Source organism: Mesocricetus auratus, unplaced genomic scaffold (genome assembly GCF_017639785.1).
Source record: "Mesocricetus auratus isolate SY011 unplaced genomic scaffold, BCM_Maur_2.0 Super-Scaffold_100013, whole genome shotgun sequence".
Taxonomy (NCBI): domain Eukaryota; kingdom Metazoa; phylum Chordata; class Mammalia; order Rodentia; family Cricetidae; genus Mesocricetus; species Mesocricetus auratus.
Genome location: NW_024429196.1, coordinates 83147550 through 83172817, shown reverse-complemented (window position 1 = coordinate 83172817; position 25268 = coordinate 83147550). Strand labels below are relative to the sequence as shown.

Genomic DNA, 25268 nt, shown 5'->3' with positions numbered 1-25268 from the left:
TTTACTTTTAAGATATTTTTCCTGTGCTGGAAAGATGGCTCAGTGACTAAGAGCTTTAGCTGCTCTTCCAGATGACCTGTGTTCAGTTCAAAGCACTCATGTGGCTTCTCATAGACATCCAAAATTCCAGTTCCAAGGGATTAAATTCCCTCTTCTGACCTCTTGAAGCACCAGGTATATATGGGGTGCATAGATATGGGTACAGGGGAAACACCCATAAACATAAAATGAAATACAAATATTTTTCTTTCTGTTACCAATAAAAAATTATCTCTTGTCTCAAAAGGAATAGGAGATAGCTTATTCTTGAAGTAAATACGAGTAACCATGGCCCAGGAATCAGAGTCAGCTTGCATCCCAATAACATTTTCCAATATGGAAACAGTTTTGTGAATTTTTATACTTGTAGAACAAAAGGAAATCATAAATAAAGGAATTTTTCAAACATATTTTTGGAAAATCAGATAGGTGAGTTTAGCAAAGTGGGACAATCTCTGCTAAAGCTTTCAAGTATTACCTGATATCATTGTTAGCTTTGGAGCAAATGGAAGTTAGTGGCATTCCAATTTTACCTGATACTCATCAGATAAGGAAAAATGGCTATTAGAGACTAAAGATTAGATTGCCCAGGACGATTTGAGCACTAGTGCTGTATCTGAAGCATTCCAACATTCTACAGTTAATCTGTTAGCCTTATAGAATCTCTAACATAGGTAAAGCTTTGTTCTGGGAATTACAAATAACCCCACACATTTCCATGATGTTTCTATGAATATCTCCTTAGTAACAGTTCACTCATCTGAATTCTTTATGAAAGTGTTTCAAGACATTGTCTTAGTATTCTTTTGCAGTAAAGAAACACCATGACCATGGCAACTCTTATAAAAGGAAGCATTCAGTTGGGGCTTGTTTACAGTTTCAACGTTTTTTTTTATTAATATTTTTTTTTATTTTCCATTTTAAATTTAGATAAGAAACAAGGTTGCTTCTCAAGTCAGTACGAGGTCCCTCTCCCTTTCCCTCCCCTCCTCCCGTGCCCTCCCCCCATCCCCCCCCCGTTATCCCCTCATTCCCCCAGGGAGGGTGAGGCCCTCCATGGGGGTGTCCATAGTCTGTCATTTCATATAGGGCAGGGCCTAGACCCTTCCCCAAGAGTTCAGGGTGAGAGTGCACCTCACATTGTTCTATGGGAGTCCAGAGACCGTGTGTATACTTGGGATGGGTACTGATCTGCTGTCCAAGGCTCAATAGATTACCTAGGCCTCCTCATTGACACCAAGATTCAGGGGGTCTTGATCAGTCCCATGCTGGCTTCCCAGGCTGATGCCTGGGATTCAAGAGTTAACCTTTGTCTGGTCAGCTGTTTCTGGGGGTTCAACCAGCCCAGTCTTAATCCCTTTGATCATCAGTCCTCCCTCTCTGATACTGGCTTTCTTGAGTTCAGCTCAGTACTTAACCAGCCAGTAAATTAAGTTTCTGTTTCCCAGACTCTCTGGCCATAGGATTGTGGGCTGGCACTCCCCAGATCTATGTCTAAAATCCATATATGAGAGAGTACATGCCATGTTTCTCTTTTTGTGACTGGGTTACCTCACTCAGGATGGTTTCTTCTAGTGTCATCCATTTGCCTGCGAATCTCATGATTCATTATTTTTTTCTGCTGAATAGTACTCCATTGTGTAGATGTACCACATTTTCTCTATCCACTCTTCGGGTGAGGGACATCTAGGTTGCTTCCAAGTTCTGGATATTACAAATAAAGCTGCTATGAACATAGTGGAACAGACATCTTTGTTATATGAATGGGCATCTTTTGGATATATGCCTAAGAGTGCAGTTGCTGGGTCTTGTGGTAGGTTTATTCCCATTTTTCTGAGGAATCTCCATACTGCTTTCCAAAGTGGCTGAACCAGTTGGCACTCCCACCAGCAATGGAGGAGTGTCCCCCTTTCACCACATCCTCTCCAGCATAAATTGTCATTGGTGTTTTTGATTTTAGCCATTCTGACAGGAGTAAGATGGTATCTCAGAGTTGCTTTGATTTGCATTTCCCGAATGGCTAAGGATGTTGAGCACTTTCTCAAGTGCCTCTCAGCCATTTTAGACTCCTCTATTGAAAACTCTCTATTTAGTTCTGCAGCCCACTTCTTAATTGGGTCCTTTGCTGTTTTGGAGACTTGCTTCTTGAGTTCTTTGTAAATTTTGGAGATCAACCCTCTGTCAGATGTGGCTGGATTTATGTTGAGGTCTTTGATCCATTTGGACTTAAGTTTTGTGCATGGCGATAAACATGGATCGATCCGCATTCTTCTACATGCCAGTCTCCAATTATGCCAGCACCATTTGTTGAAGATGCTTTCTTTATTCCATTGTATATTTTTAGCTTCTTTGTCAAAGATCAGATGTTCATACGTGTGTGGGTTAATACCCGGATTTTCAATTCGATTCCATTGGTCTGCCTGTCTATTTTTGTGCCAATACCAAGCTGTTTTCAGGACTATAGCTCTATAATAGAGCTTGAGGTCAGGGATAGTGATGCCTCCGGACGTTGCCTTGTTGAACAGGGTTGTTTTGGCTATCCTGGGTCTTTTGTTTTTCCATACAAAATTGATTATTGTTCTTTCAAGGTCTGTGAAGAATTGTGCTGGGATTTTAATGGGGATAGCATTGAATCTGTAGATTGCTTTTGGCAGGAGTGCCATTTTTACTACATTGATCCTACCTATCCAAGAGCATGGGAGATCTTTCCATTTTCTGAGGGCTTCTTTAATTTCTTTCTTTAAAGATTCAAAGTTCTTACGATACAGGTCTTTCACTTGTTTGGTTAGCGTTACCCCAAGGTATTTTATGTTGTTTGTGGCAATTGTAAAGGGTGATGTTTCTCTGATTTCTCTTTCAGCCCTTTTATCATCTGTATATAGTAGGGCTACTGACTTTCTTGAGTTGATCTTGTAACCTGCCACTTTGCTGAAGATGTTAATCAGCTGTAAGAGTTCCCTGGTAGAGTTCTTTGGGTCATTGATGTAAACTATCATATCGTCTGCAAACAGTGAAAGTTTGACCTCTTCCTTCCCAATTTGTATCCCCTTGATCCCCCTTTGTTGTCGTATGGCAATAGCTAGAACTTCGAGTACCATGTTGAAAAGGTATGGAGAGAGTGGACAGCCTTGTTTTGTTCCTGATTTTAGAGGAATTGCGTTGAGTTTCTGTCCATTTAGTTTGATACTGGCTGTTGGTTTACTGTATATGGCTTTTATTATGTTTAAGTATGTCCCTGTTATCCCAGATCTCTCCAAGACCTTTATCATGAAGGGGTGTTGGATTTTGTCAAAGGCTTTTTCAGCATCTAGTGAGATGATCATGTGATTTTTGTTTTTCAGCTTGTTTATATGGTGGATTACGTTGATGGATTTTCGTATGTTGAACCATCCCTGCATCCCTGGGATGAAACCTACTTGATCGTGGTGAATGATTGTTTTGATGTGTTCTTGGATCCGATTTGCCAGTATTTTATTGAGTATTTTTGCATCAATGTTCATGAGGGATATTGGTCTGAAGTTCTCTTTCTTGGTTGTATCTTTGTGTGGCTTGGGGATCAAGGTTATTGAAGCCTCATAGAAAGAGTTTGGCAAAGACCCTTCTGCTTCTATTGTGTGGAACACTTTGAGAAGAATTGGTATAAGCTGTTCTTTGAATTTGTGGTAGAATTCTGCACTGAGGCCATCTGGACCTGGACTTTTTTTGGTTGGGAGACTTTTGATGACAGCTTCTATTTCCATAGGGGTTATAGGTCTATTTAAATTGCTTATCTGTTCTTGATTTAGTTTTGGCAAATGATAGCTGTCCAGGAAGTCATCCATTTCCTTTAAATTTTCGAATTTTGTGGAGTACAGGTTTTCAAAGTATGACCTAATGATTCTCTGGATTTCCTCAGAGTCTGTTGTTATGTCCCCCTTTTCATTTCTGATTTTGTTAATTTGCGTGTTCACTCTCTGCTGTTTGGTAAGTTTGGACAAAGGTTTGTCTATCTTGTTGATTTTCTCAAAGAACCAACTCTTCGTTGCATTGATTCTTTGTATTGTTTTCCTGGTTTCTACTTTGTTGATTTCAGCCCTCAATTTGATTATTTCCTGGCGTCTACTCCTCCTGGGGGAGTTTGCTTCTTTGTGTTCTAGAGCTTTTAGCTGTGATGTTAATTCTCTGGTATAACTGTTTTCCTGTTTCTTCATGTGAGCACTTAGTGCTATGAACTTCCCCGTAGCACTGCTTTCAAAGTGTCCCATAGGTTTGGGTATGTTATGTCTTCATTCTCATTGAATTCGAGGAAGTCTTTAATTTCTTTTTTTATTTCCTCTTTGACCCAGGGATGGTGCAGTTGAGCATTATTCAATTTCCATGAGTTTGTAGGTTTTCTGCAATTTGTGTTGTTGTTGAATTCTAATTTTAAGGCATGGTGGTCTGATAAGATGCATGGAGTTATTCCAATTTTTTTGTAGCTGCTGAGGTTTGATATGTTGCCAAGTATGTGGTCGATTTTTGAGAAGGTTCCATGTGGTGGTGAGAAGAAGGTATATTCTTTTTTATGTGGATGAAATGTTCTATAGATATCTGTTAATCCCAGTTGGATCATTACTTCTATTAGACCCTTTGCTTCTTTGTTGAGTTTCTGTCTGGTATTCTTGTCTAGTGGTGAGAGTGGTGTGTTGAAATCTCCCACTATAACTGTGTGGGGCTTTAGATGAGATTTAAGTTCTAATAATGTTTCTTTAACGAATGTGGATGCCTTTGTATTGGGGGCATAGATGTTCAGGATAGACACTTCATCTTGGTGGGTTTCACCTGTGATGAGTATGTAATGACCTCCTTCATCTCTTTTGATTGATTTTATTTTAAAGTCTAGTTTGGTAGATATTAGGATTGCTACCCCTGCTTGTTTCTTGGGTCCATTTGATTGAAAAATTTTTTCCCAACCTTTAACTCTCAAGTAATGTCTGTCTTTGAGGGTGAGGTGTATTTCTTGTATGCAGCAGAAGGAAGGGTTCTGTCTTCGAATCCATTCTGCTAGTCTGTGTCTTTTTATGGGTGAGTTTAGGCCGTTAATATTGAGGGATATTAATGACCATTGATTGCTCATCCTTCTTCGATTTGCGATGGTTGTTGTTGGTGGAATTATGGGTGGAATTTCACCCCTTTGTTCTTTTGGCTGTTGGTAGAGAGGGATTCTCTAATGCTTATGTTTTTCTGGTTATAGTTAGCTTCCTTGGGTTGGAGTTTTCCTTCAAAAATTTTCTGTAGGGCTGGGTTAGTGGACACATATTGGTTGAATCTAGTTTTGTCATGGAATATCTTGTTTTCTCCGTCTATAGTGATTGAGAGCTTTGCCGGGTATAGTAGTCTGGGCTGGCATCCATGGTCTCTTAATGTAGGTAGAATATCTATCCAGGACCTTCTGGCTTTCAGAGTTTCCATGGAGAAGTCAGGTGTAATTCTGATAGGTCTGCCTTTATATGTTACTTGACCTTTTTCCTTAGCTGCTCTTAATATTCTTTCTTTATTCTGTATGTTTGGGGTCTTGATTATTATGTGGCGAGGGGATTTTTTTTTGTGGTCCACTCTATTTGGTGTTCTGTAGGCTTCTTGTACCTTCATTGGCATGTCTTTCTTAAGGTTGGGAAAGTTTTCTTCTATGATTTTGTTGAATATGCCTTCTGCCCCTTTGAGCTGGATTTCTTCTCCTTCTTCTATACCTATTATTCTTAGGTTTGGTCTTTTCATGGTGCCCCATAATTCCTGGATGTTTTGTGTTAAGGATTTGTTGGATTTAAGGTTTTCTTTGGTTGATAAATCCATTTCTCCTAATGTATCTTCAACACTTGAGATTCTCTCTTCCATCTCTTCTATTCTGTTGGTAATGCTTGTATTGGTAGTGCCTGACTGTTTGTCCAGCTTTTCTATTTTCTGCCTTTCTTCAGATTGTGTTTTTTTTAGTGTCTCTATTTCAGTTTTCAACCCTTGCAGCGTTTGCATTGCTTCTTGCAATTTTCTGTTTATCTGTTCGTCCGTTTGTTGCCTTTTATGAATTTTTTGATTTGTTCTTTCTTCCATTTCTTGCATTTTTTGGTTTGCTTTTTGTTCCATTTCTTGGATTTTGTGCTTTGTTTCTTCTTCCATTTCCTGCCTTTTTTGGTTTGTTTCTTCCTCCATTTTTTTCATTTTTTGCTTTGTTTTTTCGACCATTTCTTGCATTTTTTGCTTTGTTTCTTCTTCCATTTCCTGCCTTTTTTGGTATGTTTCTTCTTCTAATTCTTGCATTTTTTGCTTTGCTTTTTCTTCCATTTCTTGCATTTTTTGCTTCATTTCTTCTTCCATTTCGTGCCTTTTTTGGTTTGTTTTTTCTTCCAATTCTTGCATTTTTTGGTTTGTTTTTTCTTCCATTTCTTGCATTTTTTGGTTTGTTTTTTCTTTCATTTCTTTGAGGGATTTTCCAATATCCTCTTTTAGGGCCTCTATCATTTTCATGAAAGTGCTTTTAAGGTCGTTCTCTTCTGCTTCCTTCGCGTTGGAATATTGGGGTCTTGCTGGTGTGGAGTCTCTAGAATCTGGCGGTGTCATATTTGTTCTTCTGTTGCTGACTGTATTTTTGTATTGTCTCTTTCCCATCTCTTCTTCTAGTGGGTGCAGAAAGAGCCCCTTCCTGGTCTGGGGACCAGAGTTCCCTTTTGGTGGGTGCTAGTAAGTCCAGTAATCTGGTGGTTCTTCTATACCTTGTCCAAATGCTGGTCCGTGGGTAGAGAAGAAGAACAGGAATCTGGGGCGCTTAGCCTCCTACCTGGTCCCCTGGACCCTATGCTGGGTCCTGTTGTACCTGATCCGGAACAGCTACTCCCCTGGTCTCCCTGGCTCCTGTAGTTTCCTGGTCTCTTTGGTGGGAGAGAAGATCTGGAGTCTGGGGTGCTTGGCTCCCGCCGGGATTGGGAGCTCTGTGCAGTTCCCAGGCGATCTGCAGGCTCTGGAACACAGGCCGGGAAGCTGGCCTGTTTACCTGATGATGCCAGAGGGACAGCTACTTCCCTGTGCTCCCAGCCTTCTCTAGTTTCCTGGACTCATTGGTGGGAGAGAAGATCTAGAGTCTGGGGTGCTTGGCTCCTGCCGGGATTGGGAGCTCTGTGCAGTTCCCAGGCGATCTGCAGGCTCTGGAACACAGGCCGGGAAGCTGGCCTGTTTACCTGATGCTCCCGCTGGGATTCACAGCCCCATGAGATTTACTTGACTTTCTTTTTTTTTTAAAGAACTATAGTGGGGAGTCAGAATATGGATTGCTATATCTACACTTAGAGACACAAGTGAAATTAGAAAAGAACCGTGGGCTACCAGAAATGAAGTTCTACATGAGCCTGTCAAGGGAGAAGACAATCTACCCCCAACCTCCCTGCACACTGACTTGTCAAACATGCCTTTTGGGTTAGAATGACTTCTATTTCTAAGAGTCTTAATTTTTGTAGGAATTATTCTAAAACCAGAGTAACTCACAGATCTGCCACGGGGATTGAATCTTCTACTTCCACAAGGCTTCTATTCTCTAAGCATAATCTTGAACATCAAATCCTGATACTTTCCTTAACTCCTTTGTACCTTCTTCCATACCCAGCATTTTCCCTTATATACTCCATTTCATGAACTAGTTTTGCTAATGTCTGACTATGCATGGCATCAAAATATACCTCCAAAAATAACAGAAGGTCAAAAAGGGAAATATTTAAATTTTAACATGATCTAATAATATTCTTGATAATTATGTGTTTTAGTGATTAAGGTTTTCAAATATATATACCAAGTGAAGCAGGGTTTCAGCAACCCCTTAGTAGCCTGAGACTTATTCATAAGTGGTAATTTTTGCTTTGGATAGCCATACAACTAATCCATGTATTCTTTGTCATTTAAAAAGTCAAGGGACTCAGAAACAAAACTTCTAATCATTCTCCTTGACACTTTTTCTCTAGCTAAGCCTACAACTCTAACTATGGGTATAAATTTGTTGGACACGTATAGGTACTTACACAATAAAATGCACACAAATGGAAAAAATAGTGACAAAGCAGAAATCCATTTGACTTGTGTTCCAACCTATAAATTTTATTGAAAGAACACTGCTGATGTGAGCATTGTACTCTGGGGCCATTCTTGGTGACAATTGATATTGTTTACATTAAAGTTGTTCAGAGTTAAAATTTATTCTTGCAAACTACAAATAAAATGCAGTGTTATTGGCTGACGGGATGGCTCATTCAGTTTAGTGTTTGTCCTGTAAGCATGAAGAATTGAGTTTAATTTTCAGAACCAATGTAAAATTCTGGGCATGGTATCCTGTACTTGTAATTTCAGTACTGAATAGGCAGAAATAGCCCTGGAACTCACTGACCCACCAGTCCAGCCTATTTGGTGATTTCCAGGCCAATTAGAAATCCTGTCTCAAGAAAAGTAGCCTGTGGTTGGTACCTAAGGAAGTACATATGAAGTTGTCCTCTGTTTGTACATAGATGCACATATATGTGCATGTACGTATGCATAGACACACTTGTACACACAATTTTTAAAAAATAAAAAGTTCCCTAAATATTTTATTTTATGAAATGGGAGAAAAATAACCCCCATAGCTTTCCTTTGAATTTTCTTAAAATCCAAGAATAAAATCAGTCTAATCAAGATAAAAGAAAATTGCATTTATGTGAAAACAGTTCGGGTTGCAATCCAAAAAAGCAATCTTGAAAATGCTTTCCAAAGTTCTATTAAAGGGCAATTGCATGTCCAGTCTTAAACCAAAAAAGTTTTGGAATTATTATTTCTTAGTAGAAATTATGTTTGATGTTATAATTTTGCAAGAAGGATTCTGGTAACAGTTACAGAGGTATCTGGGTAGTTTGGGGGAAAGAGTTGTTGTTCAGAAGGTCTGTAAAGGTTAGTTATGCTCCAAGGCAATTGGGGTTGCCTACAGCCCAGTTCAAATGTAGATAAATCTTAGGTAGATTGGTGATGATCTGAACTCATTTTAGTTATTTTGAGACAATATTACACAAATTTTGTTGTTTTCCTTGAGCATTTTAAAGTACTTTTGAATTAATTTATGAAAGCAAAAGTAGAAAATTCAATGTAATTTAATGATAATGATATAAATGTACTCCATTCTCTTTACAATATATTTTGTCACGTTTCATTTGCTTAGTTGATTGGTCCCCAAAGGCCAGACTGAACTTGTTGACACAACAAAAGACTGATATCTGAGGCTCTAGAGAAAGGAGTCACTATGATTGACATTGATCTAGTACCTTCTCCAAGGAGCTATATGCTTTCTCAGTTTCACTGAGTAGGTCTTTTCTGTCAGTCGCATGTCACCTTGCTGATCTAACTTTGGAATTTAAGCTGAAAGTTAAGAATCCCATATCTTAGTAAGATATTTATATGCACAAATTAAAATGTTCAATTTCATGCAATAAATGAACATCAACGATATTTTCATGAATATCTTTTCTCACCTGTTTTGAATTTGAATTATGATTTTCATTTGTAAAATGTTTAATAAGGTTTCCTTTTAGAATCAACTTAATTGTTTTTATTGTTAATTTATAAGTTGCTTTTGTATCTTTATAATGTTCATTTAAAGCAAATGATATACTGAATTATTTTAAAGGTTTATTACAGTGTATTTGTTGGATAAAACCATATTACTTGGGTAGGTTATAACTAATATTTGACAAATTTTAAGTTATTACAGTTAGAGTAAAATTTCTTCCTTTAGTTTTAGTACTTAGTTCTGAAGAATAATTGCCATGTGTTTGAACAGAATCATGAATCAAGAACACATAGGATTGGGAGCTGCAATTTCTCTAGAATACCTCTTAAGTCTTTAATGTTGTGATTCGAAATATTCATCCTTAACTTAAAAGCAAAAGAAAGAAAACATGTACACAGAGGGATTAGAATCCTTATATGTTAACAAATGGTTTTCTATTGAAGGCAATATCACATTCCTAGTGTAACCTCCATCATGTGTTTGAGTGTGTGTGTGTGTGTGTGTGTGTGTGTGTGTGTGTGTGTGTGGTGTGGTGTATGCACACACATGTGCACTCTCTCCTATGTGTGCGCACAAGGACCAGAAAAGGATGTTGAAGAGGATGTTGGGTGTCTACTCTGTCTCTCTCCAACTTATTTCCTTGAGACAGGGTCTCTCACTGAACCTAGAGTTAGGTTGGTAGCCATCAAATCCCATTGATCCTCCCACCTCCACCCTATACAACACTAGAGTTATAGGAATGTTCTGTGATACCTGGATTTTTATCTAGGTGCTAGTACTCTTACCTAGTAGGGCAACTTCATTTTTAATAACTGACACACTATTTTTTCTACTAAAAATAGAAATATATAACAATTATTTAGTAGCATCTAACAAAATTGACACAAATTTATCTTAATTTGGTGATTTCCTTCTTTCTAATTTCTTCCTTAGTTTGATACTTTTCTTCTTTCTCTCCCTTAATTTTAAATTTTACTGTTTATCTTATCAGATATAATGTCACATATATTAATGAAAACCATGTTGAATCATACAGTTCATGTATCTATAATTTAGAAATGGAAGCCTTTTGGACAGTAATTGGAATTTTTGAGGGATTCACTGTATTTCTGATGGATGGTATTTCCCTACAGCCATCTACGAACAGTCTTGTGAAGCTCACAGGCACAGAGGAAGCCCTTCTGGGATTTACTACATTGATGCAGATGGAAGTGGACCACTGGCACCATTCCATGTGTACTGCAATATGACAGGTATGTTAGTAGTCTTTAGATTTGTATAGCAGCTACACATGGAATCGGAATCAGAGTAGATTCAACAATCTACTCAGTTGACAATATTATTGGTAATTGTATAATGTTGAGTAAAAATACTGCATAGGTATTTGTTAATTTTTCATAAATAAAATTTTACATAGGCAAAATCAAAAGCCATACCAGGTCATCCTTATTGTCCCCACACTTCTCACAATCAAATATTCATATCTATTACAATAAATATGAAACTTTGATTATAAGATTTACATATTTTTACAATTGCTTTGAAATAGCATGTAAATAGTAAAGGTCTTGGAGATATCTGGGATAACAGGAACATACCTAAAAATAATAAAAGCTATATACAGCAAACCAACAGCCAACATCAAACTGAATGGAGAGAAACTCAAGGCAATTCCCCTAAAATCATGAACAAGACAAAGCTGTCCCCTCTCCTCATACGTCTTCAGTATTGTACTCAAAGTTCTAGCTAGAGCAATAAGACAACAAAAAGGAGATCAAGGGGATACAAATTGGAAAGGAAGAGGTCAAACTTTCACTATTTGCAGATGATATGATAGTTTACATAAGTGACCCAAAGAACTCTACCAGGGAACTCTTACAGCTGATAAACACCTTCAGCAAAGTGGCAGGATACAAGATCAACTCAGAAAATCAGTAGCCCTACTGTATACAGAAGATAAGAGGGCTGAGAAAGAAATCAGAGAAACATCACCTTTTACAAATACCACAAATAACATAAAATACCTTGGGGTATCACTAACCAAAGAAGTGAAAAACCTGAATCACAAGAACTTTCAGTCTTTAAAGAAAGAAATTAAAGAAGACCCCAGAAAATGGAAAGATATCCCATGCTCTTGGGTAGGTAGGATCAATGTAGTAAAAATGGCAATCCTGCCAAAAGCAATCTACAGACTCAATGCAATCCCCATCAAAATCCCAGCACAATTCTTCACAGACCTTGAAAGAACAATTCTCAACTTTATATGAAAAAAACCCAGGAAAGTCAAGACAACCCTGCTCAACAAAGCAACGCCTGGAGGAATCACCATTCCTGACTTCAAGCTCTATTATAGAGCCGTAGTCCTGAAAACAGCTTGGTCTTGGCACAAAAATAGACAGGTAGACCAATGGAATCGAATTGAACACTCTGAGATTAATCCACAAACCTATGAACAGCTGATTTTTGACAAAGAAGCTAAAATTATACAATGGAAAAAGATAGCATCTTCAACAAATGGTGCTAGCATAACTGGATATTGGCATGTAGAAGACTGCAGATAGATCCATGTCTACCACCACGCACAAAACTTAAGTCCAAATGGATCAAAGACCTCAACATAAATCCAGCCACACTGAACCTCTTAGAAGAGAAAGTGGGTGGTACCCTTGAATGAATTGGTACAGTAGACCACTTCCTGAACATAACACCAGTAGCACAAACACTGAGATCGACAATTAATAAATGGGACCTCCTGAAACTGAGAAGCTTCTGTAAGGCAAAGGTCACAGTCAGGAAGACAAAAAGGCAACCCACAGATTGGGAAAAGATATTCACTAACCTCACATCTGGCAGAGGGCTGATCTCCAAAATTTGCAAAGAACTCAAGAAGCAAGTCTCCAAAACACCAAAGGATCCAATTAAAAAGTGAGGTACAGAAATAAATAGATAATTCTGAATAGAGGAGTCTAAAATGGCTAGGAGACACTTGAGAAAGTGCTCAACATCCTTAGCCATTCGGGAAATGCAAATCAAAATAACTGAGATATCTTACTCCTGTCAGAATGGCTAAAATCAAAAACACCAATGACAGCTTATGCTGAAGAGGATGTGGAGAAAGGGGAACACTCGTCCATTGCTGGTGGGAGTGCAAACTTGTACAGCCACTTTGGAAATCAGTATGGAGATTCCTCAGGAAAATGGGAATCAGTCTACCATAAGACCCAGCAATTCCACTCTTAGGCATATACCCAAAAGATGCCCATTCATACAACAAGGATATCTATTTCGCTATGTTCATAGCAGCATTATTTGTAATAGCTAGATCTTGGAAGCAACCTAGATGCCCCCACAACTGAAGAGTGCATAGAGAAAATGTGATACATTTACACAATGGAGTATTACTCAGCAGAAAAAAACAATAGAATCTTGAAATTTGCAGGCAAATGGATGGCACAAGAAGAAAGCATCCTGAGTGAGTTAACTCAGTCACAAAAAGACGAACATAGTATGTACTCACTAATATATGCATTTTAGACATGGATCAAGGAAGTGTCAGCCTACAATCCCAGGGCCAGTGAGTTTGGGAAACAGAGAGGTTCCCAAGAGATATGCATTATACCCCAGAGAAGTATAATGAGGCAAGATCTCCTAAGCAGATTGGGAACATGGGGGGAGGGGGGGAGGGAATCAGGAAAAAGAGAGGGGGAGAAGAGGAGTGTAGAAGACATGGGGAGCAGAAGAAGATTGAGTTGGGGTAAGAATAGAAGAGAGCAGGATGAGAGATACCATAATAGTTGGTGTCATTATAGGTTTGAGGAGAGAGCTGATGTTAGTGAGATTTCCAGAGATCCACAAAGATAACACCAACTGGAAAACTAAGTAATATCTGAGAGACTACATTAATAGCCACTATCTGATGATAAGGTTGATGACTACCTTATATAACATCCTAGAACCTTCATCCAGTGACTGATGGAAGCAGAGACAGATACTCACAGCTAAACACTGAACTGACCCCCCCTGGAACCCAGTGACAGAGATGGAGGAGTGATGAACAAAGGGGTCAAGACCATGATGGTGAAACCCACAAAGACACCTGACTGGACAAGGGGGTGCTCTTGAACCCCAGAGGCCAACATGGTACTGATCCAGACTCCAAGAATATATGTAGTGTCAGTGAGGAGGCATCAGAAATCTCTGGGGCCTTGGGTAGTAGATTAGAGTTCACCATGGCATACAAATGAACTTTGGGAGCCCATTCCACATGGAGGGATGCTCTCTCAGCCTGGACACATGGGGAAGGGCGTAGGTCCTGCCCTGGATGAAATAACAGACTCTGGAGATCCCCCCAAGGAGGGCCTCACCCTCCCTGGGGAATGATGTGTGGATTGGGTTGGGGGTGGGGGGGGCTGGTGGAGGGACAAGGCGGGAGCTGGATTGGCATTTTAATCATGCATGTTTCTAATTTAAATTAAAAAAGAATATTAAAACAAGGGAAATTCAGATGATTCAGAACCACCTGTGCAGAAATGTGTTGAAAATAATAATTATCATCAGAACTCCATGATAAAACAGTCAAACAAAATGCAGCTTTTCCCAGAAGTCCTTTGTACCCTATCTTGTCTTCAGTCAAGTCATTTCCATAAAGTAATCCTGGCAAAATCAAAGTACCCAGAAAGCTCAAACCAAGAAAAATTTTGAAAATCATAATTTAAAGATGAGGAAGCTAGAGGTCACACTGCTTATAGTCAATAAAATAATTTAAAGACATACAAATAAGGCAATAGCAACTTTTTAAAGGTCAGTAGGCAAAATACTGTTCGAGAAATTTGAAAGTGGTTATGTGGTAAGAGCTTTGAAAAACCAGTGCCTTCTGTCACGCACGCCAAGGAGCCTGGAAATTATATCGATGTTTTACCCAGTAAAGGGCTAAACAAAATGATCCATAAGAGAAATGAAGTCACAGAGAAAACCATTGACCACCAAATGGAAGAGACAAAGAAGCAGATACAGGCAGAAGCTTGGCTGAACAGATAACCAAGAACAGCAGAAACAAGTGCCAGGGTAGAAATATCAAAGTTCAAGTGGAGGCACACTTCAAGAGACTCAGAGGGAACAAGTCTGAGAGTTAAAACTCTGGGGAGACCCCATCATTGTGAACTTTTTCTGTTACAAGTTTGACCAGCTTATCATAGTTAATAATAGAGAAAATTTTCTTCGTGATTCTAAAAGAAGAGATTTCTAAGAACCACTTTAAACACACTAGAATATGCTATACTTCCCCACAATTTAGCTGCTTCTTCATATTTCATCCTAGTTCCAAAATTCTTAATGTTTTAATGTGTATCACTGGAAACAGTTCCTATATTTTATGATCTTGCTGACTATGGTATCAACAGCAGTAATTATTTAAGTGAAAATTTGTAAATAATTATCCACATCTCATTATGTACCCACATTGTCATTTTATTCTTCAGAAAGGCAGTTTTACAACTAGAGTCCAAGTCCTCCCCTTCTGCATTCCAAGGATATTTTCTATTATTACATTTAAACAATTCAAGACTGGAACAGTTACATCAAATCTTCAAGACCACCAAACCATGACCATGACCAATAAATAAATAAATAACACATGGCTACCTTCACTACCCAATTTATCTCCTTTATAATTGATTTAGTTGATAGGAGAAACATGATAATGTTGAGTAGTTAACTCATAAAAAATTATTTCAGTTTTTAAAACTTATAAAACTAAAATAAGTATATTTAGAACATGTTTGTGTTTGTGTGGATACAGATGCATGTGTGTGTATAGGTGCATATGCATATGAATACACATTTGTGTAGAAGCCAGAAGACCTTGGATTTTGTTCCTCTGGCATCTCCCAATTTTGTTTTGTTAGGAATAATAAGACTCTTCAACTTGTCTCACGAATATCTGAGAATTAAGCTATTAAAATTACTGTGATGTAGGCCTAGATGATGTCTCAGTTAGTAAAAGATCCTGAGTTCAGATCCCAGCACCAGTAGCTCCAGTGATGTGGGAGGGAGAAACTCTCTCTCTCTCTCTCTCTCTCTCTCTCTCTCTCTCTCTCTCTCTCTCTCTCTCTCTCTCTCTCTCGATGAATCTTCCTTAAATTTATCTAGTGAAAAAAGCAGACACACAAATAAGGAAAATGTAACTAAAAAAGAGAGAGAAAGTAAAGTATTCACATCATTTGGCCTCATTCTTGTATTATAAACATACTTTTAAGAACTAGAAAGTCATATTATATGCCTTTAGATGTGATATGTAATATCATGGAAGTTTAATCATCAGTCTTCTGATATTTTATTCCTAAGTACTGGGTTTTGCCTGTAAGTTGCTATACAAAACACACATGAATGCAAATAGCATTTAAAAGTTAACTTATATTAGACATGCCTTTGGTTTGTGTTTTGTAAGCATCCCTGCAGTCCATTGACTTCTTCTCTTTGCCTGGTTTCTTCTTAGCAGACACAGCATTGACTGTGGTTCAGCACAGAGGGCCTGATGCAGTGACAGTCAAAGGTGGCCCAGAAGGACACATGCGTTCTGCAACCTTCTCCTATGCTGCCAGTGCTGCACAGCTGCAGACTGTGGTGGATGTTGCAGAGCACTGTGAGCAACAGGTGGTTCTACAATGCAGGACCTCAGGGTTCTCAGACATAGCAGGTAAGGGTCCAGTGTGATGCAGTACATGTGCAGGAGCAAAAGGGCCAAGGTCATTTACCGGGAGCTTACTCAAAGACTTGCCTAGTTCCAAACCAGACCCCGATTGAACCAAACAGCAGTAAAGAACACCCCTGCCATCTTCTAGTTTCCCCTCTCTCTGTTCCTCCCAATTCCTCCCCTCCAGGTCCATCCCCTTTCTGTATCTCATTAGAAAAGAACAGGCTTCTAAAAGTTAACAATCTGTTGTTTTTACCTAAGTTGTTCTATTTACCAATAAAGACTCAGGAGTCAGACATTGGAGTGAAAAACTGCTAAAACAAAGAATCCAAGAAGCAACCAGCTGACCTTCTGCCAAGGACACAGGAAGAGAGTGTCTATCCACCTATCCTAAACAAAAACAAACAATAAAAGCCACTCTCTAACGCCATCCCTGCTCCTTCCTGTGCATCTCCCTATCTGTATTCCTGTCCCCTCTGTCCTCACTAAGGAAAATTCCTGTGAACTAGTCAATGGCTCCAGCCCTGATCCAAGGTTAACTTTATTAACACAGACTCAGAGTTTCATAGTGTGATAAAATATCCTGCAACATTTCCTCATTTTTGTCTAAATGAAATGGAGAGGTTTAACTCTAACATAGTAAAATTATATACAATAAGAACAGTTATCAGGTACTGTATAAATAAAAAGGAACAGTTTTAACTCTAACACAATAAAACTATATACAAAAGAACAATTAGGTAAGAATTACATTCACAACGTCCAATTCCTTTGTATTTGGTAAATTCAGAAAAAAATTATCTATTGTCTCTCCTATCTCGGTAAGTTCAAAGTTTTATACCTAAACCACTATCATAACTTTTATTATAAGCCTAAAAATACCCTTTTAGGTCTTAAAACATCTTCTTAGATAAACAACTTAAGTTTTTATGTCTCTCCACCTTACATACTTTACATCTAATTTGTAAGGTTTTTCTGAATTTTGTAACAAAGAAAATGGTATAACTAGCTAGCCTTCAATACCCATCAGAGACCCAAGAAGGATAAAATATTACCTGAGTAAACAAGAAGTGCAGAACAAACAACTTCCAAAACTATAGAAATGACAGAGACTGCTGGCTGCCTGGGGACAGTCACCCAAGATTCCTCTGCACTCTTGGGGCAATCCATCTTTGGTCTACAGGCCTAGATTATCTGAAAGAGTTCTGTAAAGCAGAAGTTTTGAAGGATTGACCTACCTTGTCTCGGCAAAGTTCAACAGTATACTTCATTTGTGCCCTGCTTGTCCAGTTTGGACAGCATGCTGTCAGCAGTTGAGACAAGGGAAGTCTCTTGCCCAGTGGCTAACTTTGCCACATTGAAAGCAAGCTCCAAATGGATATTCTTTCATGCCCATCATCCTGACTGCTTTGCTTCTCTGATCTCCAACTTGAACCTTAAACCCCAATATCTGTCCCTAGGTTTTTTATTATTTGCTACACTAGTGTACTCTATATTCTGAGTTCTTGTCTTTCTGTATAGTTTAGAATGGGTCTGTCAATATCCACAATGATATCTTAGTATCTGGACAAAGATTGTATTCAATCTAAAGACGATTTTGGGGATAATTTAATACAATAAGGTTTTTCTCTCTGTGAACATGGATATTCCTCCATTCTTTTTCTCTTTTAACAGACTTTTTAAATTTTGAATTGATTATCTTTGGACATGAATTACACTTTGTAACTAATTTATGTATATCTTCAAATAGCATGAATCTACCTCATTGATAATACTCTCTGTTGTATCTTATTACTTTGCAACTATTTAACTTCATTTACTCATAATTTATATCCACCCAGTACTTCATTGATATAGTATTGTTAATTAGCTGTTATCTACTATATCAATTAAGAATAGAAAGAATATTTTGTTTTTACTTCATGTATTCCCTTCTAATAATCCTTTTATAGATGTCAGTGTTATTTCAGTTACTTCTTTCTGAGAAGTTTTCCTAATATAGGTAAGAAGTTGTAATGAGACCCTATATAAGCCTCAATAGTTCTCTTCCAGTTCTGGTGTCAGCCAGTTTACCTCCTCTTTCTGCCTTTCAAAGTCTCCATTGATTGTCTTTTGTATTAATTATAGGATTTTCTGAAATAGATCCATCTACTCTGTCCTCACCAGTTCAGAAGCATACCTTAAATTTTATCCTTATTCTCTAGGTTCTCTTTTTTATATATTTCTTTATTTTGGGGGATTTCATACATGTATACAATGAAATATCATATCTATTCTCCACTTTCCAATTCCTCCCATTTCTTACAACCATGTCATGACTTGTTTTTAATATACAACCCTCTGCCGGGCATTGGTGGCACACACCTTTAATCCCAGAACTCGGGAGGCAGAGGCAGGCGGATCTCTATGAGTTCAAGGCCAGGCTGGCCCGATAGCCTCCAAAACAATACAGAGAAACCCTGTCTTGTAAAAACCAAAAAAATATATATACAACCCTCTAAGTCCAGTCAGTGCTATCCATATGTGTAAGGGTGTGATACTGTAGACTAGAGCATGGAAAACCTATAGTAGTCACACCCTCAAAAAGAGTGATTTTTTTCTCTCCCTCAGCAACTATGCACTGCCAGTAGCTGCTCAGTAAGAGGTGGGGTCTACCGAGGATTTCCCCACAGATAATTAAAGTTTTGCTGGTATTTCTAAGTTCTCTATAATACTTTAAAGCAGTAGTTCTCAACCTTTCTAATCTGCAGACATTTAATATAGTTCTTAACGTTGTGGTGACTCCAAATCATAAAATTAATTTTGTTGTTTCTTCACAACTATAATTTTGCTACTATTGTGAATTGTATGTAAATGTTTGTGTTTTCTGATGGTCTTAGGCAACCCCTGTGAAAGGGCCATTCAACCCCCAAGGGTCATGACCTACAGGTTAAGTACCACTGGTTTTGAAAAAAATCAAAGATATTAACTATCTCTGAAAATGTACTCATTTTTTTACATATAAGACTATTCTTGTATATTTAGTATATAAGATTTTGCTCTTCACCTGTGCAAGTGTAGTGATGGACAGTTTTTTAAAAATATGTTCTGAGAAGAATATGGCTTTTACTTCATAGTGATGAGTGTTTGACATCCTAGATATTTATTTCTTGACAAACTAAACAGAACCACTTTTTCCTTTCCATGTCTTTCTTTTGGGGAGTGTGTAGATGAAAGTGGTAGTAACTAGAGCACATAAATCTTATTGATGAATGAGTTGTAATTGAATTGTAATCGACAGGAATGTAGAAGCAGGAAACATCCCAGATCCTAACGCAAGGCCCAGTAATGATAATATACAAATTTGAAAACTGACACCATAAAAAGAAGAGAAAGTGTGAGAGTTTTCCTGAGTTAACCAAGCTCCATTGCTTCTGTGATCTTGTGCCTTGATGACTGTCATTTGCCCCCTTCCATGCCCTTCCTTGCTTCTGTATATTTAGGATATAAGATTTCTTCTATAACCATCCTACCTGAACTACAAAATGTACCTACTTTATCACCAGTATCATTTCCTGCCTTAGTACATGGTTCTAAAGAACAAATGCAGTGTCTAAATTTGTTGTTTAGTCACAACCAGTGCTGAGAAACAGCCTGAGCACCTGTACCACTCGTGACACAGGACTTGGTTTCTGAGAATAGCATTATTTAAGACATGAAGAAGACCAATCAGTGAATTTTTTGACCCTCCAAATAAGTAGTCAGGCCACACAATACAAGAAAAACACATACATATAAAAAAAGGTTTTAAGTCCTGACAAGGTTAAGAACCACTGCTTTTGAACAAACTCAAAGATATTAACTATACCTTCTCAAATGCTTAATACATATAAGATGTCTCACGAAAAAAAAAAAAAAAGACGTGGTAAGATTGAGCCAAGCCTCTGTACAAACATTCATCTGTCTCAGAAAACAACTTATTTTTTCAAACAGAATCATTTGAATTTGTAAATTAGTCTGGCTTTTGTTTAGATGGCTTGAACTTTTTAATGTTCTCTTCTAGAGAATGTACAATCTTGTGTACAAAGAAATTAAGAATTCATTTTCTAATAAAAGAAAAATAAGTGGGAATCAATGAAGCCCATATATTGAAACATTAAGAAGGGGAGTTCAATCAGCATTTTTAGGAAAACATGTTCTTGTTGGAATAAAATAAAGTTTAATATTCTTTCTCTCTGTCTCTCTCTCTCTCTCTCTCTCTCTCTCTCACACACACACACACACACACACACACACACACACCACAACATACTTGTTTTATTAAGCATGGAAGTAAAGGAAACTATATTGAAATGTTGGTGACTGGGGAAATGGAGCAACATAGATCTCATCTTTCTCATACTTGTCTTTCAGATGGAACCTCACTGAGCTGGTGGGTTAGAAGAACCAATGAAACATACACATACTGGGGAGGTTCTCTGCCTGATGCTCAAAAGTGTACTTGTGGATTAGATGGGAACTGCATTGATTCTCAATATCGCTGCAACTGTGATGCTGACCAGAATGAATGGTGATTTCCACATGATTTTCCTGTACACACAAAAAATGTAGCTGCATTCTTTGTGCATAATTATCATGTGAGCTGACATAAAAAAGTAACATTTGTGAAAGCAAGTTAAAAATATATTTAAATTAAATGCAGTCAACAGGAGAAATTCAGCAGAACATTGAAAGAATTGTCCATATTCTACTAATTTTATAAACTACAAGTTTGAGGAATATCATTAAATTTCTACTACAGAACATATGAATATTTTATTGTAGATCAAACATTTATTTGAAGCAGTCATCCAGGGAAGCATAGCATTTGGAGAACATAACAATCTATGCAGTGGCATTATTTTCTATTGAGAAAGGGCACTGGGCAACCAAGGGGAGCCCAAGTTTGCTGCAGCCCTGACTAGTCCACTCAGCTCCCTGAACTAATATCTAACACTTACATGCTAATAACTACATTTATTTGGAAATAGGCCGGAGACTGCCATAGAAGGCATTTATGAGGGAACCAGAAAAGTTTACATATTATTTCAGAAAAGAAGATTAAATAAATCATTCTGAAATTTTGCCTTAATCCTTGAATATATGTTTGCAAATGAAGTTGTAAGAGGAGTGCTAAGGAATTTCAGAAGGGTTGTAGGTATTTTCTGATTTGAAATATTTTCATATACCTAATTATGTGTCTTAGAGATATGACCCAATTCTGAACACAAATTTCATTTGTATGCACCTTATACACATAGCCTGAAGGTAATTTTAGGCAGATTATTTAGTGCACCTATGATTTGACTATCAGATGTGGAATTTTCCACTTTATGCTTCATGTCAGAATTCAATAAGTTTCACATTTTAGAATACTTATCACTTGGATGTTCAACTTAGGATTGCTTCATAAGTAATATATATTTCAAAAATAATAGGGAATAAGTAAAAAAAATAGGGGAGAGAAGGGAGGAGAAATATCCCTCTTGAAATTCTGAGGGAGTCTCAAAACTTTGGCAAATCCTCAGTATTCTGTATAAATCTGTAAAGTTGAGATATGACTGTACTAATGAGAAGCTGTCAAATGGTATTAATCCTTACCCTTAAATTGGGAGCTTCTCAATCAACTGAAAAATAAGAAGCAATTGGTCTGCTCTATAGCAATTAAACTATCTGTTCTACAGCAATTAAATGCCCCTTGGTGACCTGTTACACAACTCAGTATTTTCCACAGTAAAAATGGAACGAAAAGAGACTTGCAAATCTTGTGCAAATTAGCCTTTTAAAATTCAAGTATCTGTGGTGAATAACTCATAGAATTGAATTTCTCTTACTAGACTCTCACCCTAAAATGATCATCAGAGGTGTTGAAACACTTGCTTACTGATGCCTACCATGTTAAGAATTTCCCAGCTATATCAAATGGTATTCCAGGCCATGTGTTTTAGTTTACCTACCATTAATTTACTCTAGAACTAAATGGTGATATTTGGTCATACATGCTCTGTTCTTTACACAGATGTGCATAAAGGAGCCTTAACTAGATGAAACAGTGAGATTTTAATTTTAATATGGAAATAACATTTTTGCCATTAAATATTTCACACACTCCAGAATATTTACTTCATGTTAATTGAGATCTCTTTATGTGCATTAAAGACTGTTTCATGAGTATTTTTAATTGGATGAAAATCTTCAATAATTTAATTATAATATTAATTTTAGCAAATTTTATTTTAGTTCTCTTTTTAAATTTCAAGTATTGATGGGGATGCCTTCTGTTCATATTTTTCTCTTATTGGTTGATGAATAAAAAGCACTGTGGCCAATAGGGCAGTAAGATAGCTGGGACTAGGAGATGAGGAGGATTCTGGGAAACGTAGGCAAAGTCAGTCACCATGTAGGCTGCCAGAGGAATAACTGGGCATTACTGGGTAAGCCACAGCCTCATGGCAATAAATAGATTGATAGAAATGGGCTAGTAATTAAGACAGAACTAAACAATAAGAAGCCCTAGCCAGTGGCCAACAGTATTATAATTAATATAGCATTTGTGTATTTATTTGGAACTGATGAGGCTCTGGGAGCAGGCTGGCATAAAGAATGCTCATAACAAAACTATGGTTTCCTGAGTCTTTCAGTTTTGCAAATCTGAAAGGATTATAATAGTTAAGAATTCTGACCTTGGGCTGGAGAATCAGCTCAATGGTTAAGAACAAGTGTTACTCCACAGAAGACATTAAGTTCCCAGCACCCACATGGTGGCTCACAAGCATCATAACTCCAATTCCAGGGATCCAACACCCTCATCTGACTTCCACGGCACTAGGCACACACGTGGCACATAAACACACAGACAAGCAAAACTTTCATATGCATATTTTACCACACTTTGTGTCCTTGATGCCTGGCACGCACATGGCCAACAGAAAGTGAATGCTATCTGTCCACTGAGTGGACTCAGCTTATCCCTGAGCAATTTCATGCACTCTAGTATGTATATAACTCATAAAGAGTTTGCATTTATTTTGGTTTCTAATCTGTCAGTTTAGCTTTACAACTTAACAAACGTTCAGAGAAAGAAGTGCAAATTCACTACAAAAAGACTTAAAAATTAATTGATAAAATAAAATGTACATGGTATCTAAATCAAGTGTTAATTTTTTGTTTTGTTGTTGTTGTTTTGAGACAGGGTTTCTCTGTATTGTTTTGGAGGCTGTCCTAGAATTTGCTCTATAGACCAGGCTGGCCTTGAACTCACAGAGATCTGCCTGCCTCTGCCTCCTGAGTGCTGGGATTAGAGATGTGCACCACCAACGCCCGGCCAAGTGTTAATTTTTATATCTGTAATTAACACTCACTAAATATTATTCTGAGACTAATTTTGAAAGAGCAGTAATATGCTTCATTACCTCAAGAACATTATCTTATACATGTAAATTGACCATTCATTTCCATTTGCTCTATCTTTTCTTCTCTGTTATCAGGAATGACACTCAGAAGTTGCTAGCTTACTGCTATGGCTCAAACCTGCTCACCAGCCTCTTTATATACAATTCATGAGCAACCTTTTTCCATTTTCACCTTTTGAAGTCATTGAGAAAATAGAAAAAATATTTTGAGACACATAAAATTCAATCTTCAGTGTCCACACATTTTTATCACAGTACTAGTTATGCCCAGTCTTAATATCTGTGAGTTTCACATGAGCCACAAAGTTGAGCAGCTATACGCTATTTGGACTGAAAAGCTACAGTCAGTTTTTAATGACCCTTCACAGGAAACATTTGCTGATTTTTTAAGGTTTATTTATTTACAGGAGATGGCTTCAGCCTATTTGCTGATTCTTGACCTAGTTTCTCAGTAGTATCTGTGATGTCAAACATATCAAAAAGATTTTTAATTATTACCTCCTGTAATCTCAGTTTAAAATTGCATCAAAGAGATTATAATTATATATTCATGTTAATTAGAATAATTTAAGGGGCTTTGTTGTTGTTTCTCAGGACCAGTGACACAATAGTCCTTTCCCATAAGGAGCACCTGCCAGTCACTAAGATGGTGGTGACAGACACAGGCCGACTACATTCTGAAGCTGTTTATACCCTGGGGCCTCTGATTTGCCAGGGAGACAGTAAGTACTGGCAAGAAGAAGATTTCTTTTTATAGTAGCATATTCTGATTATTAAGAAGTAGACATGTTTGCTTATTCTGGTCACAGAACCAATGGCAATCTTAGGGCCAGGATAGAAAAGCATTGTGTTTGTCATCTTTCTACTGCTATGACCAAATAATTAACATAAATAACTTTAAAAGAGAAAATGTTTCTCTCAATTCATGGTTTTGGAAGATTTTTTTCGGCAGCCCTATTGCTTTGGGGCCTATGGGCAGAACATTTAGTAAAATAAAACTGCTGAACCAATCCGGCCAAGAAGCAAACTGAGAGAGGAAGGGGCCCAAGATTCTCTTCAAGGGTCCACCCCCAGAAATACAGCTTCTTTTCAGTGGCTCCACCTCCTAAAGGTTTCAGTGACACTAAAGGATGGCAACCAAGCCTTCAACATGAAGGCTGTTGGTAGCATCTAAGATCTTAAGCATACTAAGCAGAGTGAACACTAAAGAGTATCCAACTATACTATTGAGTATCCCCCAAATGAAATCAGGGAGATCTGTTTTCAGATTTGGGATCAAAATGTTTAGGACTTTGAGTTTTAAGGAGATAGTTCAGTTGGTAAAGTGTTGGCCTTGAAAGTATGAAGACCTGAGTTCATTTCCCAGAACCCACATAAAAAAGTAATATATGGTAGTACATAGTGCTTACAGTCTCTATGCTGGGGATGCAGAAACAGGAGAGATCACTGGGGCTCACTGACTAGCTGGCCTAGACTGATTGGTAAATTCTAGGCCAATGAGATATCTTGTCTCCAAACAACATGTGGCACCAAATAAATGAACCCAAAGCTATCTCCTGGCCTCCATACACATGCACAC

The 25268-nt window shown here is 37.7% G+C and overlaps 1 protein-coding gene across 3 annotated transcripts in view; it reads left to right on the top strand.

Annotated features, from left to right (window-relative positions):
* Positions 1 to 25268, top strand: part of LOC101837173 (contactin-associated protein-like 3) — a 148897-nt gene that overhangs the window by 98951 nt on the left and 24678 nt on the right. For 2 of the 3 annotated variants that reach the window (XR_005881046.1, XM_040756164.1), the window contains exons 12-15: positions 10702 to 10821; positions 16062 to 16262; positions 20652 to 20808; positions 24284 to 24411. Coding sequence is in view for 2 of the 3 variants with exons in the window: in XM_040756164.1 (XP_040612098.1) it covers positions 10702 to 10821; positions 16062 to 16262; positions 20652 to 20808; positions 24284 to 24411 (606 nt within the window). In the remaining variant the exon portion in view is untranslated. The remainder of the gene's footprint in view (positions 1 to 10701; positions 10822 to 16061; positions 16263 to 20651; positions 20809 to 24283; positions 24412 to 25268) is intronic. The other variant, XM_040756165.1, reaches the window with a different exon arrangement.